Consider the following 20,029-nt stretch of genomic DNA (forward strand, 5'->3'; position numbering starts at 1 on the left):
GGAGAAGGCTCTTGGTTGATGTCTGTGGCCTACATGGATGGGAAGACACACTCAGGGTGCTGGGTGAGAGGTACTGAGCACAGAGCGAGTGGGGGGTAGGCTAGGAAGATCCCCGAGGTGTATGCTGGAGGAACCTGGTGTCACCTGTCTGGAGCTGGCATCTCATCCTTGGACTGAGCAAAGCTGTCAGGATTGAGCCCTGACACCAGACACTCAGGTTTGCATTTTAGAAAGACACCTCCGGTGGGTGTGTAGGACTGTCCCCTGCAGGTGGGGTTAGAGTCTGGGGAGGACAAGCTAGGGAAGGCTTCTCAAAATAGCCCAGGGACAAGTGATGCAAGGGCTGTAGCCAAGGAAGAGGATTCCAAGGCCTTCTAGAACTGCATGATCCATCCGGTGTGGGTGGTGAGAGAGGGGGTGGGGATGAGGATGTCACCTCTTTCTGGCTAGGAGAAGCCAGTTTGGTGGCAGTAATCTGGATAGGCGATACATGTGGAGGAACAAGTTTTTGATATAAAGATGGGAAAATCAGATGAGAAGGGTGTAAGTTCCCAGAGGATTATCTACACAGGCAGCAGGAAGTGTGGACGGGAGCCCAGGAACGAGGTTAGGGCTGGAAACACAGATTTGGAAGCCCCTGGAGGGGAAGGTGCCCTGGGAGGGTTTGGAATAGACAAAGGAGAAGGTTAAGGACAAGAGCCAGGAGTTTCCATGTATGAGAGGGTTGGGGAGAGATGGCCAGGGAGGGGGCGGAGGGCAGGGGAGGGAGGGAGGAGCCTGCAGGGTGACCTGGTGTGGTGAGGTCAGGTGGGTGGAGGAGGGAGTCTGTCACGGGAGATGATGACACTGTGACACTGGGTGAGGACATTTTGTTCCAAAGATCATTAGTTAAGTGGACAGCCAGGGCAACACCCAGGCCAGAAAGGAGCAGGCAAAGCCATGGCTCTCCATCTTGGTCCCTTGGACCCACTGGGGGGCCCGGCTCCACCTGGAGGCTTCTCTTTAACTGACCTGCGGCGAGGCCTCTCATTACAGCCGGCTGTGGACCTCTGGCAGGAAGAGTTTTTAATTTCATTTTTTGTAAGATGGAAAAATCTCAGGCTCACTTCCAGGGTGAGGACAAGGAGTGGGTGGGGAGGAGAGAAGAAAATCCAGGATGAGGGGCAGCTCAGGAAGCTGGCGCCAGCAGGTGACAGCAGAACCCTGGAGGAGCAGCGAACTCTGGGGAGGAGGCAGTCATGGTGCGGGGAAGGTGGCCTGGGGCCCATCACCGTGGGCAGGAAAGGCAGAGCTCGCTTCCTTCTTTCCTCCTTTCTGGTACTGAGGATCGAACCCATGGACACTCCACCACTGAGCAACATCCCCAGTCCTTTTTATTTTTTAACTTTGAGACGGGATCCCACTGAGTTGCCCAGGCTGGCCTTGAACTTGCAATCCTCCTGCCTCAGCCTGGAATTACGGGTGTGACCACTTACCTGGCTTAGAGGTTCGAAGGTTTTATGGCTTCTGGAGGTGAGCTGAACTTAGGAGCGTGGTGGGACCAGGCAAGGAAGCAAGTAGAGAAACGCAGGCTTTCATGTGGCAGCCTTTGGAGACTCGGAGGAAGACTGTGTACGGTGACTGGAAGCTGGGGTTGTCCTGGGGCTGAACTTGGGAGGGGTGTTTCTCAGGAACAGTGCACAGTCCCTTCAGGAAGAGTCTGGCTGGAGTTTCTCAGGGTAGGTGTGGCAGGAGAGAAGGGCTGTGGGGCCTGGGGGCATGGTGGCAGTGTGGCCACTGAGCCTGTAGAATTAGACCAGGGAGAACGAGACGGAGGGGCAGACGCTGGGCTGGCAGAGGTGGAGGACTGTGGTCAGAGAGGTTGGTAAGACTCAGAGGCTGAGATTTGGGTTGCAAACCAAGGTGACAGCTATCATGGGCAGAGTTGACAGAAGCTGCCAGAACCAGGCACGGAGTAGGAAGGACTCCCACCTGTGCCCAGGAGGGGGATGGAACAAAGAAAGAGGCAGGTAGGGGTTGATGGACCTCTGAGGTGCTCACCTGCCACCCTTGCCCCACAGACAGAAGGGGAACTTGGGAAAGCACTTTGGTCAGCTTTTCATCACTGTGACCAAAATACCTGACAAGAGCAGCTTGTTTGTGACTTGTTTGGGACTCAGTTTGTTTGGGACTCATGACTACAGAGGTCTCAGTCGATAGGTGGCCAACTCCATTGCTCTGAGCCCAAGGGGAAGCAGAACATCATGGCAGGAGGGTCCGGTGGAGAAAATCTGCTCAGTTATGGAGCAGAGAGAAAGGAAGGTCCTCAGAGCAGAAGCACTCTCCAGGGCACGCCCCCGTGACCATCTCCTCCAGCCACATTCCTGTCCATTAATATTCGGATGGATGGATTATGTTACACTCTCACAATCCAATCATTTGATCTCCTGCATTAATACAGGAGCTCTGGGGGGACATCTCATATCTAAACCGTAACTGATGGTATTCATCAGGGAGTGACGTGACCAAGACACGGTTTTGGGGAGGCGAAACTGGAAGTTCTTTGCAGTCTAGATTTTGTAAAATCTGACCCTGGGAAAAGCCAGGAGAGGGTTGGCTGCTGTGGTGACCAGGTCACCACACCGGATAGGTAACAGGGCAACGGCCAGCATATCATTGGGGGTTTCTTCCTCCTGCCAAGGAAGGTATAAGGCACCCGAACACTTAAAGTCTCAAATAACGAGTGAAGAACAAAACACAAATAGTCAGAAATACATTTACAAAAGGCAGAGCCCCTGACAGATATAGCCCACATGGGAGCTGGAACTAGACATAGGAAAGATGGCTCTGGTGGGGGTACATCAAAAGCAGAGATAAGGTTTCAAGGGCCGAGTCCTGCTTCCTGGTGTCTTGCAGTCAGCAGGTTGATTGGCATCTTGGCAGGTCACACCCATCTCAGGTGCTGTGTGGGACATGGCAGAGCAGGATAGAAATTCACAATGTCACTGGGCAATTGACCAGAGAAAATGTCCATTGGTCATTCCCAGACACCAGATGTTTCTATCCACTAGGCTTCAATGCATGGTGACCTGCACATAACCCATGGATGGCTCGTGACAGGTAGGTAGAACATTACAGGCCTGTCTGACTTCACATGCCATGTGTAAATTTGGCACAATGAAGATACAGACCACAGAGAGGCCAGCAGTTTAGCCCCTTCGCACTTGGAGCAAGAAACAGACCCAGGAATCATCTAGAAAATGAATATATACATTTTCTTTAAAATTCAAATCATATCATAAATCTGAGGGGAGAGCTCATTCTTGAAAGAATACTGTGATGAAAGGCAATCCTATTGAAACACAAGTCACCAAGACCCATTTTTAAAAAAATCAGTTTCATCAGTAGTCAGCTTTCCCTTACTGTGACAAAATGCCAGAGATAACCAACTTATAAGAAGGCAAGGTTTATTTGGGCTCATTTGGCCCTGTAACTCTAGGGCTGTGGTGGCACAGTGCATCATGGTGGGAGGGTATGGCAGTGGAGCTGCTCACCTCATGGTGGAAGGAGGAAGCCAGGGTCTCAGTATCTCCTTCAAGGGCACACCTAATGACTACTTCCATTAGGCCCCACTTGGCCCCACCTCGTCAATGTTCCACCACCTCCCAACAGCACCATGGCTGAAGACCCAGCCCCCGGCACATGGGCCTCCAGGGACATTCAACACCCCAGCTGTAACAAGAGGGGTTTCCAGCCATGTCACTTTCCTAAAGTGGGACATTCCACAAATGACCCTCTGGGGAAGGGAAGCCCCAAATCTCCCCCACAGTGGGCTTGTCAACTGGCACAACTACCTTAGGAGACCGTAGAGCAGCATCAAGCAGAACCAAAACACACGCACAGCCTTTGCTCCCTGTGGGGTTTATCCTGTGAGTACCCTGTATGAAAACTGCAAGCGTTGAACATTGTGGATAGAACATTGTGTGTTATGCCATGGATAGTGTGTGTCTTTAAAAGAATGTGTCAGACAGTAAAAGAGATTAGAAATCCTATGAAGAGAAAAAAAAAAGGTGCACAAGATGCTGAAAGAGAGAGAGAGAGAGAGAGAGAGTTCTCAGTCGATAGGTGGCCAACTCCATTGCTCTGAGTCCAAGGGAAGCAGAACATCATGGCAGGAGGGTCCAGTGGAGAAAAGCTGAGAGAAGAGAAAGAAAGAGAGACCTTGCAAAAATAGGGTGGTGCGTATGTGGAGAGTTTCGAGAGACTACACAAGACACTGGCCCTAGAGAAAGAGGAGTGAGTTCTAGGCCTGCAGAAAGCCCTCTGGTGTTGGTTGGATTTCTACATTGAGCCTGTATTGTTTTTCAGCTAGAAAAAAAAAAGGATAAAAGAAAAAAGCGCTGGTCTCTTTCTTAGGGATGTTGAGAGACGTCTGATGGGGTGGGAAGGGCACAGTCCTGGGGACAGTTAGGCACCCCAGAACCAAGCTCTTCCCGCAGGATTTTACATAGGCCATTCTCAACCCCACTGCCTTTTTCTCTATTTAATTGTTATAAAAGTAGTTTGTGGTCAGTAAAGGAGATCTTGGAAAGTAGAGGAAGAAACCTTGGCTCACGGGTATGCCACCCAGTTCTGCGTCCGCATGGCACTTTTCTGGGATAGTTTTTACATAGTTGGAATCGTAATGTATCCCTATCGGTTTCCTGATTCTTTTTCACTTTACATTATATTACAAATATTTTCCTGTGTCTTTTACAATCTTAACAAAAGACAATTGCTCTCTCTTATCTAGTTCCTTCTGAAGGGGACCCTAATTCTTGTCACCGCTCAAGCTTGTTGGATTTTCCATCATCATCAGGCAAAGGGCGGAGCCCCTCATTGCCAGGCTTTTGGTATTCACAGATGCCATTGAGCACAATTTTGGACTCCGTGGGCCCTTGACGCCCTTGGGAAATCGCCTGGGTTTCTGTTGGCACTTTCCTTGGAAAGTGACCCGCTGGTCTGGGATGACGGGTGAATTCATTCATGAATGGAGGCCAGAGTTCAAGGTGCCCCCTAGTGGCCTGGAGCCTCAGGCTCAGAGCCTGGCCTAGGGCACGTTTAGAGAAGGCAGTCCTCCTTCACACCAGGGCTGGGACATCTGACGCTGGCTGGCTGCCTGCTGGAGCCCACCAAGGCTCTGCCCTCCAGCTACTGGTCAAGTGGACCGCCTCCCTCATCCTAAGCACCCACCCACCCAGAGCAAGGCATGACCTCACGTCCTTGAACATAGCCCTCATCAGCCATTCTCAGACATACAAACTGAAATCGAGAGATGTCAAATCTTATTAGTGGCAAAGCTGGGATTCAGATCCTGGTCTTGCTCCCGTGAGTGTGATTCAGGGTCTGATTTGTAGCTCTGGAATACAGTTCTCAGAGTTACAGAGGCAGAAAAGGTCGATGGTACTGTGAATGGAGACCTCACCTCCCCGTCCTCCCCAAGCCCCAGGAAGCCAGGGAGCCAAGGGCCTGTGGGAAAACTAGCCCAATGTTCCAAGGACTATTAAAACCAGCTCTGCAAGTCTGGATGGAATCTGAGCAAGCAGGAGCCTCGGTGGCTCCAGAAAGGCCCACTCTGGAGGTGTCAGTAGCAGAAATGGAAGTAGAATGGGAAGGCAGGCAGGGCCAGAAGCCCTGACGGAACTCAGGGAGCAACTGGGAGGGAACGCTGGGGAGAGGGGTGCTGGATGGGGGACAGAAACAGGGCTGGGTAGAGGAGAGACAGATGGGGAAAGCTGGGTCAGGGAGGCCAGGGAGCGAGAGGGAGCTGGAGAGGGGATTCCATCCTTCCTGACCAACAATCAGGAGCGCGATCGCCCTTGGTCTGGAGGTGCCCCAGCTCTGCAGGACTCCTCCAGGAGGGCAGTCAGCTTCACCCAGGCAGGGGCTGGGGCACTCCCACTCCTCGTAAGTGTCCCTGGCCTTTGACTTGGGAGAGGCTGACAGGGCAGTGGAGAGCTGGGCATCTGCTCCTGTCTCTGGCTGGTTTTCCCTGACGGTCTTCTGGATGGAAGGAAGTGGGGGCCTGGGTGCTGCCCCCCTGCCCCAGCTGGGCTCCCAGTATTGGGAACAGGATACCTGATTAGAGCAGGCTCCCTGTGAGTGTCCACCTTCCTCTTCTCCAATGCAACAGAACTTTTTATCAGGTCCAGGGCGAGGGAAGTTCACTCCTGTTTCCCCAGCCAGTGAGCAGCTGCTCAACGTCACAGTCTAGTACTGGCTCCTCTGTTCTCCAGAACAAAAAGCCACATGTGGCTTGCAGAAGGGGTGTGTTCTGAGCACTGTGGCGTCAGGCAACCTTGTCATTGTGCAAATGTGGCAGGATGAACTTACGCAGACGTGGACAGGTTAGCCTCTTGTACACCTAGGCTGTGTGGTCTAGCTTGTGGTTCTTACAGCCATGAGGAACCTAACCACAGGAGACTGAATCAAGCACAAGGGAAAAAAATGCTGTGAAAATAACATACTGCATATGAGGCTGCAGCTGGCGCAACACAAAAAGTCGTCCTATAGTAAATAATGATAAAATGCACAACATAGATACCTAAGCCATTTATAGTTGGTTTTTAATCATCGTCCAGTATTCTGTCCTGTACATAATTGTATTGCTACACTTTTATATGATGGGCAGTGCAGGAGATTTGGTGCCCCCAGCATTCCCATAAACACATTTGTAGTGCATGCACTGTGACCATAGGAGAGCTACAATGTCATCAGGCGGTAGGAACTTGCAGCTCCAATATACTCCGTGAGACTGCTATTGTACGTGTGGCCCATTCTCATTGAAGCCCAGAGCCTTCAAATACTTCAAGCACATACTGCTGGTGTCCTACAGGAGCAGAAAGAAGTCCTGGCCATCCCAGCTCCTCTCCCAAGATGCCCTCTGAATTGCCGTGCCAGGGTAATGGAGAAGCACTGCTGGGAGATTCAGATGCCTTTCAAGAGTTTGCTCCTTGTCGATAACGCTCCTTACAGCCTCCTCTTGGTGATGATCCTCATCCCCAAATCAAAATTCCCCTCCAGACAACCATCCCTTTGATCCAACCAGTGGATCAAGGAGTCATAGCAGCTTTTAAGGCCTGCTACCTGGGGAGGTAGCAAGGGTCCAGGTCATTGCTGCAACTGAGGAGAACTAAGACTCTGAGGCAGTTCTTGAAGGATTACGTCCATGGCTTCACCAAGAGCCTTGCTGGGCTTGCTGTGATGTCACCAGGAGGGGACAGATGGCACCTGGAAGAAGACACTCAAGAGGTTCATCCATGACTCCAAATGATTTGCCAAGCTGAAAGGTGCAGAACTCAGCCATAGGGCTGGGGCCGAGACGAAGCAGCTTCACCCTGGGTGTGACAAGGACGGCATTAGGAGCTCCGAGAGGTGGCTTCTGAGGAACGGACCAATGAGAATTTGGAACTGGAGCAGGAACACACCGCTGGAGAATAGCGAGGGTCAGAAAACCGCAGGCGCAGCAGAAGCCTCCAAGAGGATTCGTGGCGAAGGGTTAGCAGAAGCTTTGGCGGTCCCCAACAAGCTCCTTAAAAGGCTTTAAGTCGTGAGGAACGTTCACAGCCCATTATCTGCCTACAAGCCAATCCACAATGAAAAAATAAAAACTACTAAGGACTTATTTCTGAAAAGAGTCGCCTTCTCAGGAAGAACCTCAAATTAGTCCCTCAGGAGGGATTGCAGGAGAGACCTTGTTATCACAGGAGAAGATGGCTCTGTGTGTGTCGCTACCTTGAAGACCTCCCGGTGGGACAGGACACAGGGGTGGAGGGCGCTAATGTTGACGATCCTCGCCTGTGTGGGCCTAGGCCAATGTGTGTGTTGGTGTCTTCATTTTTAACAGCAGCAAAAATGAAGCTTAAAAAGAAAAAAAAATAATTTAAGAACTTAGCCGGGCATGATGGCTCATACCTGTAATCCCAGTGGCTCAGAAGGCTGAGGCAGAAGGATTGCAAGTTCAAAGCCAGCAACTTAGTGAGGCCCTAAGCCACTTAGCAAGACCCTGTCTCAAAATAAAACATAAAACAGGCTGCAGATGTGGCTCAGTGGTTAAGCACCCCTCGATTCATTCCCCAGTGCCCCCCCCCAAAAAAAAATTAAAAACAAAAAATATTATTGAATAAGAATATAGGGCTGGGGATATGGATCAAGCAGCAGCATGCTTGCCTGGCATGTGAGGGGCGCTGGGTTTGATCCTCAGCACCACATAAAAGTAAAATAAAGATTTTGTGTCCACTGAAAACTAAAAAATAAATATTAAAAAAATTCTCTCTCTCTTTTAGAAAAAAAGAATATAAAGAAAGAAGATGTTTTGTATAGTGTGTTTTAAGTGTTATTACAGAAAATTAAAAAGTTTATGAAAATTAAAGTTTATAAAGTAAAAAGTTATATAAACCTAAGCTCATCTATTTTCTTTTATTATTAAAGAAAGAAAAATTGTTGAATAGATATAGTGTTGCTTATGCCACAGGGTCTTAGAGTCTGCCACGGTGCCAGTCACGCCTGGGCCTCAGGTTCACGCCCTGACCAGCTGCCAGGGCTGCAGCTCCATCATGCTAAGTGCTCAGCAGAGGTGTGTGCCAATTTTCTTTCTTTTTATCAAACATAAGCTACACCTGTCCTGTGTTTAGGAATGTTTGGATATACAAATATCTTTGGGTCGCATTTGCCTACTGTATTCAGTACAGAGCGTGCTGCTCAGGCTTGCTGCCGCGGAGCTGAAGGCTGTTCCATACAGCACAGGTGTGTGGCAGGCTACACCCTCTGGTCAGCGTAAGTCCACCCTATGATGTTCACACAATGGCAAAATAGCCTAACACACTTCTTAGAGCAGCTCCCTATACTCAGCAATGCATGCCTGAATCTACATATAGCAATAGATGTGGCTCTAGATCTCTGTCTCTATTGTATCTATTAGACAGATAGTGTGTTAGTCAGTTCTGAACTGCTGTGAACAAAATACCGGATGAGAACAAATTAGAAAGCCAGCCTCAGCAAAAGTGAGGCGCTAGGCAACTCAGTAAGACCCCGTCTCTAAATAAAATACAAAATAGGACTGGGGATGTGGCTCAGTGGTTGAGTGCCCCTGAGTTCAATCCCGGGTACCCCTACTCAAAAGAAAAGAACAGATTAGAGGAGGAAAAGTTCATTTGGGGCTCAAATGTTTCAGAGGTTCAGTCCATGGTAGACTGTCTCCATTGCTCTGGGCCCAAGTGAGGCAGAACATCATGGCAGAAGGGTCTGGTGGAGGTCACTGCTCAGCTCATGGAAGGCAAGAAGCAGAGAGAGAGTGGGACGTGTCAGGGACAAAATATATAATTCCCAAGGCACTCCCCCAGTGACCCACTTCCTCCAGCCATGCTCTGCTGCCTATAGGTACTATCTAGTAATCCACTCAAATTATTAATCCACCAAATGGATTAGTCCATGGATTAGGTTACAGCTCTCACAATCTAATCATTTCACCTTCCGTGTAGACACAGGAGTTTTGAGGTGACACCTCATGTCTAAACCATAACAGATAGTCAGCTAGATAGTGTAAATTTATTTTAAGGAATTAGTTCATGTGATTGTGGAGACTGGCAAGTCCCAAATCAGCAAGGCAGGCAGGCTGGACACCCAGGCAAGGAAGGACACTACGGGTGAGTCTGAGGGCAAACCAGCAAGTTCCCTCTTCGGAAGTCAGTCTTTTTCTGTTATGTATTTCAACTGATTGGATAAGGCCAACCTGCAATATGGAGGAAGGCATTCACTTTATTCAAAGTCTACTGATTTGAATGTTAATCTTACCTTTGAAAAAAATACCTTCATAGACATCTAGAAGAACATCTGACCAAACATCTGGGTACCGTGGCCAGGCAAGTCAACACAGTCACCTTCATAGCCCTTTGCTGCTGGTGGCAGAGAGCACTGGGAGACACCTGTCAATGTGGCTCAGGCTGGAGGGGAGTGGGAAGCCCTGGGCACCCCAGGGGCCTCTATGAACACAAGAGGAGAAGGGAAGCATGAAGTTTACCACCTAGATATGTTGTCCAGTCACATGTGGAGTGACCTCTGCCTCCTTGTTCTCCCCTCAGTCCTGTCCCTACAGATGGAACTTTATGGTCCCTCTCCTGGCTTGATCCCTTCTCATACCCTGAATCCTATTCTGCTTCTTGTCCATGTTAGAAGGACCCTGGGGCAAGTAGCTTGACGGTGTCCCCGTAGTACCCCTCTCCTAGCCGGTGTTGGCCTGTGCTGGGCTCAAGGGCAGTCTAGAGCCTGTTCCAGGACCTGCCTGCGGGAGGCTTCACATGCAGAATCTGGGAAAGCTTGGTGTCTTCCAGGAGGCTCCCCTTCAACTCAGCCCTGACAGTTCTTCCCAGAGCTTCCAGAGCTGGCCAAGTGCCCCTGACCAGGGGCCTGCCAGACCACCCTGATGCCAGGCACTGACCTGACTTTCCAGAAAATGTCCAAGCCTTCCTCCCATGCCAGGGACTAACCAAGGCTAGTGGTGCCATTGGGTGGGCTGCCCTAGCCTGGCGATGGGCCCACATGTGTCCTGACCTCACTTATCTCCCTCTGCAGCTTTCAAACCTCTGCCCCACATGTGGGGTTGACTAGATGCCCAAGGAGCACAGAGTCTCACACCCATGAAATCATTCTGGGGCCTACAGCTGGATGTAGCTCCCAGGAACTGCTGAGCAACCCCGAGCACCGAGGGCAGCAGGAAAGGTAGCAGGGGTTCTTTACCCTCTACCCCCTGCCAACAGCATGCAGGCTGCCACTCTACTGCTCTGGAGGCCCCTGTCCAGGTGTTAGTCATCTCCTCCAGTAGTTTTTGGAAACATTGCTGCACAACCCCTGCAGGCTCTCCCAGTCAGCATCACCTCCCACCTCCCATCCACACCAGGTGCAGGTAAACATTTCTGGAGAATGGGGCTGCTGTCATCATAGAAATACAGGAATGTGGCAATTGTGACATTCATGCTCCCCTGACTTTTAAGGCCCAGTCTGTCTGTGCTCCTCGATGTTGATGCTATAAAATTCAGAAAATGAGCTACGGCTTACATTTCCTCACCCACTCTGGGTAAGACATGAACTGGGGTCATTGACGAAGGAAAGGAATGACCTGAGAGGGGACTACCGGAAGTGGTATTCGTGGGTGGCCCAACAAAAGGAGTGGTGATATGAGTAATGACGTGACCAGCATGGTGCTGGGGAAGCACAGAGGCCAGAAGAGCTCTGTGGGCTCGGTGTGAACAGGCTCTGCAGAGCCACACAGTGCTGCAGATTGCAGAGCTGCTGCCCTGAGCGTCGGCCAGGCGCGAAACCAGAGGAGGGGTGCGCTGGACAATAAAACCCAGAGGAGCTGACTTCTGGATCCAAATGGGAACAGAAAGCAGGGACATCAAGAAGGCCCTCCATGTGCACCAGTTGGATATCAAGTATAGGCGTGATTAGCTCCTCTCTGGCCATTCATCTAAATCTTGATTGACAAATATTCATGGTTCCAGAAATTTTAGAACACTTTCTCATCAGGTTCTTTATATAGACACGAACGTTGCAAAAACTATTTCCCCAGGCTCCGCCCACCTTAAGGGCCACTCTGATCTAGATGCTGGGGTGGTTTGAACTGGGGGCTGAAGGCAGGGGGGTGAGGAAGTTGACCATGTTAGATGGCTCAGGCAATTGGGTGGGAAAGGAAGTGAAGAGGGATGGACCTTAAAAATTAGGAAAGTGTGAATGTCACCTGTGTGTCACGTGTGTCACGCTTGCATCTGGTGAGCTTGCTGAGTTGAAAGGCAAAGAAAGTGGGATGACAGTGTGAGGGGCAGGGCAGGAAGCGGGCATGGAGGGAAGGCATCTACGTGTGGCACTGCCTTGTGGCGGGATCTCTAGAGGTGAGCCGGGCAAGGCCCAAGGGGCCAAGACTGCAGGTGGAGCCTCCTACTGGACCCCGGAGGTTGTGGGAGTCATTAGGGAAGTGAGGGGACGTGTGCAAGGACACATGAGGGGCACTTGGAATGAGCAGAAATTTCCTAGGAGAGAGCCATGAGGTGTGGGGTGGAAATGCCGTAGGGGAACAGAGGGCCTCCCCAGGGCTGCGGTAGAGCCAGAGGCCACAGGGCCAAGTTGGTGAGGGAAGGCCAGAGTGAGGCCAGCTCTGACCTCTGCCGTGTCCCTGTGCCTGGCCCAGGGCCTGGCCAGAGTACTTTCCTGGCTCTCAGACTCGTCTGTTGTGAGTGGGCTGGAGGTGGGAGACTCGGGGCTCCTAGTCTGGAACAACCACAGCACAGCTCGCCACAGGCCCTGGCTCAGGAGCTCCTTTCAGAGCTGAGCCCTCAAGTCAGAGAAGAGGAAAACGAGGCTGAGAGTGACAAGAAGCTCCACCAGCCTCTTCCAGCTTGAATATAGGGGGCTGCCAGGCTGAGGCCCCTGGAGGGGGTCTGTTGTTAGGCCCCGGGTCTGGGGTAGGAGTGAGGCCACCGTCTGTGTAATAGGTCAGCATTTGCCCCTGCACCCTTGGTTAGCCTGACCCAAGGGCTGAAGGCACTCAGCTCTGGGCCCTAGGGAAAGTGTCCACCTCAGAGCCCTCAGAAACCTGCTGGTACTGAATGGTGACCCACAGAGGCAGCTACCCTGTGGCTATGCCCACTGCGAAGTATGCACCATCTGATGGGCCACCCTGGACTCTACTGTGATGCCAGAGTCAGAAGGAGTATCGTCCCTGGCCCAGTGGCCAGCTAGCCCCATGAGAAGCCCGGAGGGGAAACCCTGCCTGCACTGGACCTGTGGACAGTCCATGCCCTGAGCCCTCCAGGCTCCCTGTGGGTCTTCACGCCAGGTGCAGTCACCAGGGCAGCATAGCCCTTGGAGAATGGGTCACCTCCAGGGACCGAGAGTCACAGGACTATCCCTGGGCCCTCAGAGTCCTCGGCACTGGGAGCCAACATTCTCCCAACACCCAGGTATAGGTGTGCCGATGCTTATGAGTCTCCAGTGGGCAGGGACCAGGTTTGACTCTATGTCTCCATTTTGCTCATTTTAGGGTCAGGCCTCAGTCCAAGTCCAGAAACTCTGCCCTTTGGGTATGTTGGAGGGTGGGCAGGGAGGTGAAAAGCCCAAGGGTAGACCGGGAGGTTCAGGGATCTGACCAGGGCACGACCATCCCACGTGGGCAGCAGCACAGGCCTCGGTATGGCTGCTGCGTTGGCCCGTCCACAACCACTAGGCCACACTCCTTTAGAAGCAGCCAGGGATGCGCTGAGCTGAAGGAACTGCTACTTCCCCCACGCAGGACTGTCGCTAATTCTGGGTGCGTCTGGAAGCTGAGTCCCATGACGGGGAAAGACAAGGGCCAGAGAGGGAGAAGGAGGGGCTGCAGACCGTGGCTGGACGGGTGTGAAGGTGGACGACGGGGCCTCTCTCTCTCTCTGTCGGTTTCTGCAATGAGGAAGTTCTTTACAGCTCAGTTTCCTTTCCCTCACTGAGTGCTTGAAACAGGAAGTTAGTCAGTTAAGCTGGTGGCAGCAACAGAGGCGACTGAGAGGGGACGGTGGCAGGTCTGAGCACAGGGCCCTCAGTCGCCCTCGGTGGTGTGTTAGTCCTGGGGGTGGAGGCCGGCCCGCCCGGAGGCCCACACCCGCCATGGTCCCCGCCTGGAACCATGGCAACATCACCCGCTCCAAGGCGGAGGAGCTGCTCTCCAGGGCGGGCAAGGACGGGAGCTTCCTCGTGCGTGCCAGCGAGTCCATCCCCCGGGCGTTCGCACTCTGCGTGCTGTGAGTATGCCACCCTCTTCCCGGGTCCTCGGCGGGCACAGAGACCCGAGGGGTGACTTTGGAAGGCGAAGCTAGCCGGGGGCTGGCCCTGGATAGGTTGTTCTCCCATTGCAGGACGGAGTGGCCTGTCTGGCACGCTGCCGTCCAGTTTGTGGGGTGGTCCAGCCAAGGCCCACCTGGGCTTGGCCTTGGAGTTCAGGGAGCCCGTCTGGCGGCAAGGTCGGCAGTGCTGGAACTCTCAGAGCCACTCTGCGCCGGGTCCCACGACTCAGCTGCCCATGAACTGTGGTGCTGGGGACGTCCTCGGGCTCCAGAGGCAAGAGAAGGGGGTCTGGGTTCTTTGAGCCAAGAACTCGGGGCTCCGTGGTAGTGGGTGTTAGGCAGCAGTTCACCAGCTAGGTGTGAGTCCAAGATGCCCAGCTCAGAAGCCCTCCTGCACCCAAGCAGTGGGTCTGAAGGGAGCTGCCATCTGGGGAGCCGAGAGCCTGGGTGGGTTTCAGTTCACCCAGCAGTGACGTTTTGTCCCCAAGAGAAGAGGAGGTCACCCTCATCCCAGCAAATCGCTCCTCTCACGTGAACCCTCTCTTCTTCCCTGGCACTCAGCTGTGTCCCCACCCATTTGGTCAACACCCCCAACAGCTCACTGCCCCCCACCCTTCCCCCCGTCTGGCTTGTGCTGTGGCTGAAAGTGCCAGTTGTCCTGACAAGAGAGCAACCACTTGCTGAAAGTTCCTTTTTAACAACCCCTTCTTGCCCGATGTCCAAGGGAGGCCCTCGCCCCTGCAGCGCTGTGGTCTAACCACGTCCCCCTCTTGGGCCGCAGGCAGTGCCAGGGTGCAGTCAGGAAGGGTGTGTCCACCCAGACACTTCAGGTAGCATCCCTGGGCCAGCAGGAAGGCCCCCTCAAGCAGCTAGAGCCTGCCTGCCTCCAGGCAGGGGGAAGTGGGTGACTGACCACAGCCCTGTTCTGAGCCCTGCTCACGCGGGGACCTGCTGTGCTCAGCGTTTACTGGCTGGTGTCATCCTCAAGACAACTGAAGTGCAGGCTCTCTGCCCTGCAGATGGGGAAACTGAGGTCCAGGCAGGTTAAGTGAGTGGTGACAGTTACCCAAGATCATCTACGCCCAGAGACTGCAGCTAGACCACCAGACTGTGCTGCCACCCTTCCGGCCCCCAGCTGGACATGAGACCAGCCCAGGCTCACAGCCACCCTGCCCTGTTGGGTCGGCAGTCAGCAGCTGCCCCTCTGAAGGCTGACTGCCCGCCCCCCACCCCCACACTTCAGAAGGTCGCAGCAGCCAGGACCTCCAGATGGCACTGCCCTATAGGGACTCACCAATGAAGGGGCCTTAGAAATGACTGAGCTTGGCCTGACTCTGTGGGCCCATGTGACACCCTTGGCCAAAAGTGACTGTTCGGTGTTGGCTATGTCCCCAACATACAGGCCATCTCATTATGCTTCACATTAGTCCTGTGACCGCCCCCCCCCCCCACCAGGAGTATGCTTAGGTTGCAGGGGTGGAACCTCAGTCTCTCTGACTCTAAGCCATGAGCATCTTAAAGTCTAGGTGGCGGCAAGTGGACCCAGAGCCCAAGAGGCCTCCAAGAGCCTCTAGGTCGGGGGCCCCTGACTCGAAGGGGACAGACTGCTCAGAGAGGTTGAGCCAGAGGTTGGCCGTGCTGGCAGCGAGGATCCAGGCCTAGGTCCTGTGGTGCTACCCCTGCTTCTCCTCCCTCAGAGTCAAGGCCCTGAGCAGAGGCACCTTAAGGAGGTGCCCATGGTGCCACCTAACGATGCCACCACCTATTAACCCCAGCCTGGACAGCTCCTCAGTCTCCCTGGCCCTCATCCCAAGCTCAGGGCTCCCCTCTCTGCTCTGCTCTGTCAGGGAAGCCACTGTGGGCTGTGGGTAGACATAGGCCAGCAAGCCTTCCAACCCTGAGAAACCCTGTAGGACTCTCACCCTTGATTTTGCCAATTAAGGAAACTTGAAAGTCAGACACAGTGGCACATGCCTGTAATCCCTGTGGTTTGGGAGGCTGACACAGGAGGATCACCTCAGCAACTCATCAAGGCACTAAGGACTTAACAAGACTCTGTCTCAAAATAAAACATAAAGGTGGTGGGGGGGGGGGCTGGGAGTGATATTGTCAAATTATATTGCTGTATTGGTGCATGTATGAATCTGTAACAACAAATTCCATCAAATATGTACAACTATAATGCCACCCATTAAAAATTGTGGAGGAAAAAGGAGGAGGTGCTGGGGATGTGGCTCCGTGGTTAAGCAACCCTGAGTTCAATCCCTAGTGCCAAAAACAAAAAATAAATAAACAGACTTGAAAACCAAAACTAAATAAATAAGTAAATGACAACTGTCATCTTCCACCACCTCAGTGTATGACATGAAGCAACTTTAAACATCAAAAAGGCAGGAAGGACATACTCTTTTAATTTTTTTTCTTTTTTTTTTTTAATTTTAAGCCAGTCCTTTTAAAGCAGAGACTTAACTTCCTGAAAAACAAACTACATCCTTACTTTTCCCTGATCCCTGGGGACTGGTGGAAGCCTGGCCCCTCACTATCCTGGTCCCTAACCAATGACAGGGACCTCCACTGAGGCCCAGGCAGGAGCCACAGGGCAGAGATGGGGTTCAGAGCAGCTGGGCTTTCCTTGTTTGCAGAAGTAATGGTCTGTGCACCCAGCTGTCGTCCTGGCTTCCAGCCAGGCTGTGGGGACCCAGGTCATGGTCAGGGCCCTCTAACAACCCTACTTTCAAAGTGAACCACAGCCAAGCACAGTGGCACACGCCTGTAATCCCAGTGACTCAGGAGATGGAGGCAGGAGGATCCCATGTTCGAGGCCAGCCTCACAACTTATTGGGACACTGTATTGAGATTTAAATTTTTTAAAGTGAGCCAGAACTGCAGAAGGGAGCCACAGATACTCACTTTTTTGCTCTGGAAATGTCTATGTCGAGAAGGACCACATGTCCCACCACCAGGGCACCCAGGCCTCCTCCTGCCTGGGCCCCAGCAAGCTTCTCCCTGGCCCCTCTGGTGAGTGAGAGGGCAGCTTAGGACCTCCGCCTGCTGGGTTCGGTGTGTTTGGGCTCCAGGCCCGGAGGGCAGCCTTGCCGGAAGAGCCTCCATGCTTAGGATAGAGGGTGGGATTTGACCAAGATGGAACTTAGGGATGCGGGGAGACACCGAAAGACAAGATGGCAGTTCAGTGCTACGCCTGTGGCTTAGGAGCGCACATTCACCTGGTGCCCTTTATTTCCTTAAAGGGGTCAGCCCTGTCACCTACCCAGGAGGAAAAACTTTGGCCTCCCCTCTGCTGCTCAGAAAGTCCTGCTTTAGTGGGAGCCTGCGTTGCTCCTTGGGTCCCAGAGGACTGGCACAGGGAGACCTGGCAGAGGTCCAACCCTGCAGTCTTGTGAAAGGGGCTTGGAGCGTGAGGGGTGGCAGGTTCTTCTGGTGGGGCCTGTGTCACCCTCACTGGTCCCACCCACGGTCAGCCCTACTCCAGGGAGTCTGGGAGCCCTGGAGAGGAGGGGCCATGGCCTATCGTGGATGGAGGACTTTAAGAGGCCATCCCTTTTGTGACCTTCTTTATAATGTCGGGGCCAGCACACCTATCAAGCACATTCAGGGATGGGGCTCCACCAGTGCAGGGCCCATGGGCAGCAGGGTGACCTCCTCTTGCCCAGGCTGCTCAGATGGAGCTGGAACAGTGGCCCAGTATTGTCACAGTGCAATCTCTCCTCCATGAAAAAGCAACCAGGGCACAGAGTGAGCCCACGTTCAACCAGGTCAGTTGGCTACTGTCCATTTGGAGCTGCCCATTTGGCCATACGAAGAACCACTCAGGAAAGAGTCGTCCGTCCTCCCTCGCGGGGAAGGAAAGCCACGTGGCTGGCTTTGGCTCTGAATCCAGCGCCTGCTCCAGCCAGCTGAGGCAGGGAAGCCCTGGGGTTTCCCTCAGCACATGGCCTTCCACAGGCCACTCAGGCATGACAACAGGGTGAGCTTCCTCCTGGGGACAAACTACCAGATAGCCTTGGACTTGGTGGCTTTGTCAGCACAGCAGGAAAGACAAAAAAGCTCAGAAGGACATTCATCACCAGAATGCTATTTGGGGAAGCGTTCTCCTTGTTTGGAATAGTGTGGAAAGGCCCTGGAGCCAGCAGACCCCAAACCTGCCCTGCTAACGCGTGGCGAGGCCCGCTCTGTGTGCCACAGAAGACTGGTGGGGCTTACCTTGTGCCAGGGACCGTTGCAGGCTCTTCATGTGCACTAGCTCATTTAACACCCTCAGGACCTTCAGAGGAAGTAGTGCAATGCCCACCCAAGAGATGGGAAACCGCTGCACCGAGAGGTCCTGGGACGAGGTGGGTTGACAGGACTCATAAATGTCAGGGCCAGGACTTGCATCCCGCTGTTCTGGGGAGAAAGACAGAGGAGCCTGGCAGGTGGAGAGACGGGTGGGGCGAGGGGAGAGAGAAGGCCTGGAGAACCATAGAGTGGGGACTTGAGGGGACAGAAGTGTCCAGCAGAGGTGCTGAGCCATGACCTGTGGTGTGAGTGGGTGTGCAGCTATCTCCCTTCCTCCAGTCTCCTCCAAGCCTTTCATAAAATTGACATGCTCATTAATTACTTTTGTGAAAATGCAACAAGGCGCAGTTCCGCGTGGGGTATGTGCAGCAAGTGGGAAGAAAGGCTGGCACAGAAGGAACCAGGGCTAGAGACCCTGGGGCTCCTGAAATCTGTTTACATAAGAAAAAAGGCCAAAAGGCTTTGTCTGCAAATGGCTCTTCTGAGTTTTATTTCTGCGTGCCTAACCAGGAGGGAGCTATATGCCAATGAAGGCCTATGTACTCCACTCAATTGTATCATCCCTGTGAAGTGACTCAGAACAACCCTGTTACTATCGAGTGGCTCCAAGTGCTCTGTGCCCATGCCCAGCAGCACCCCAGAGCAATTCTTCTAGGTGGGAGTAGGCGCTGGCGTGTTTTACACATTTGCCTGCCTGGTGGGTTAAATCACCTGTGCACAGACACCAATAGTTCATTTTGCTTGAATGATTCCATTTCCCTGGGGCATGAAGCCCTGCATCATAATGAAAGGTGGTCCTCCTAGCCAGACCTTCCTGTCCCCGAGACAGAGTGACAGGAGCTCTGTATTCCTTCTAGTTCATGCCAAGCCATGCAGTCCTGAGGAGCAAAGGCTCTGGAGTTGCCTAAATCTGATGAGACAGTATTTCCATAATTCTTCCCCCCCCCCTTTTTTTGTACTGGGAATTAAACCCAGGGGTCTCTCAACCACTGAGTCATATCCCCAGCTTCTTTTTTATATTTTATTTGGGGACATGGTCTCATTAAGTTGCTTAGGGCCTCACTAAATTGCTGAGACTGGCTTTGAACTTGCAATCCCCATGCCTCAGGCTCACTTGTTGCTGGGATTACAGGCATGAGCCATCGCACCCAGCAGTATTTGCACAACTCTGAGCTTCCTGACAAGCTAGTATCCTCACAGTGAACTCATTGGGTTAGATTCTTAAATGAAGATATAATTCACATACCGGAAAACGACCCTTCCCACACTAGCATGCAATGCAGTGCTTTTTAGTACAATCACAATGTTGTGCCACCAACACAATCATCCAACTTCAGAACATTCTTACTACTCAAAAAGAATCCCTGCGCCCATTAGCAGTCATTCCCCTCCCCCTCCCTCAACCCCTGGAAACAGCTAATCTACTTTCTGCCTGTACAGATTTGCCTATTCTGGGCACTTTATACATATTGAATTATATAATGTGTGGCCTTTGGTCTCTGGACCTGCTCACTTGGCGTAATGCTTTGAAGTTCCTCTTGTAGCACAAATCAGTCCTGTGGCTAACAATCCATGGTGCGGATATACCATGTTTTATTTCTCCGTTCATCAGTCTAGAGATGTCTGGTTTGTTCGCACTTTTGGGCTACGGTGAATCATGCTGCTATGAACATTCATGGACAGTTTTCTGTGTGGATGTGCATTTGCATCAGCCTTGGGCCAGTGCCCAGGAGTGGAGTTGCTGGGTCCGGTGGTGGTTTGGGGTTTGACGTTTTGAGGCGCTGCTGGACTGTTTTCCACAACTGCTCCACTTGACATTCTCACCAGCCACGGGTGAGGCTGTTTCTCCACATCCTCCCCAGCACTTGTTTTTATCTCTCCTTTTGGTTATTGCCATCGTAGTGGGC

At 52.5% G+C, this 20,029-nt stretch overlaps 1 protein-coding gene across 1 annotated transcript in view; it reads left to right on the forward strand.

The window, feature by feature from the left end:
* The first annotated feature begins 13,500 nt into the window (after positions 1-13,500).
* The window catches only part of Inpp5d (inositol polyphosphate-5-phosphatase D), a 109,532-nt gene continuing 103,003 nt past the window's right edge, over positions 13,501-20,029 (forward strand). The window contains exon 1 of the mRNA XM_046439562.2: positions 13,501-13,784. Coding sequence (XP_046295518.1) covers positions 13,651-13,784 — 134 coding nt within the window. The 5' untranslated portion in view covers positions 13,501-13,650. The remainder of the gene's footprint in view (positions 13,785-20,029) is intronic.

Source organism: Marmota monax, unplaced genomic scaffold (genome assembly GCF_021218885.2).
Source record: "Marmota monax isolate L192 unplaced genomic scaffold, Marmota_monax_Labrador192_F-V1.1 WCK01_AAM20220418_F8-fsc00041, whole genome shotgun sequence".
In the NCBI taxonomy this organism is placed as follows: Eukaryota; Metazoa; Chordata; class Mammalia; order Rodentia; family Sciuridae; genus Marmota; species Marmota monax.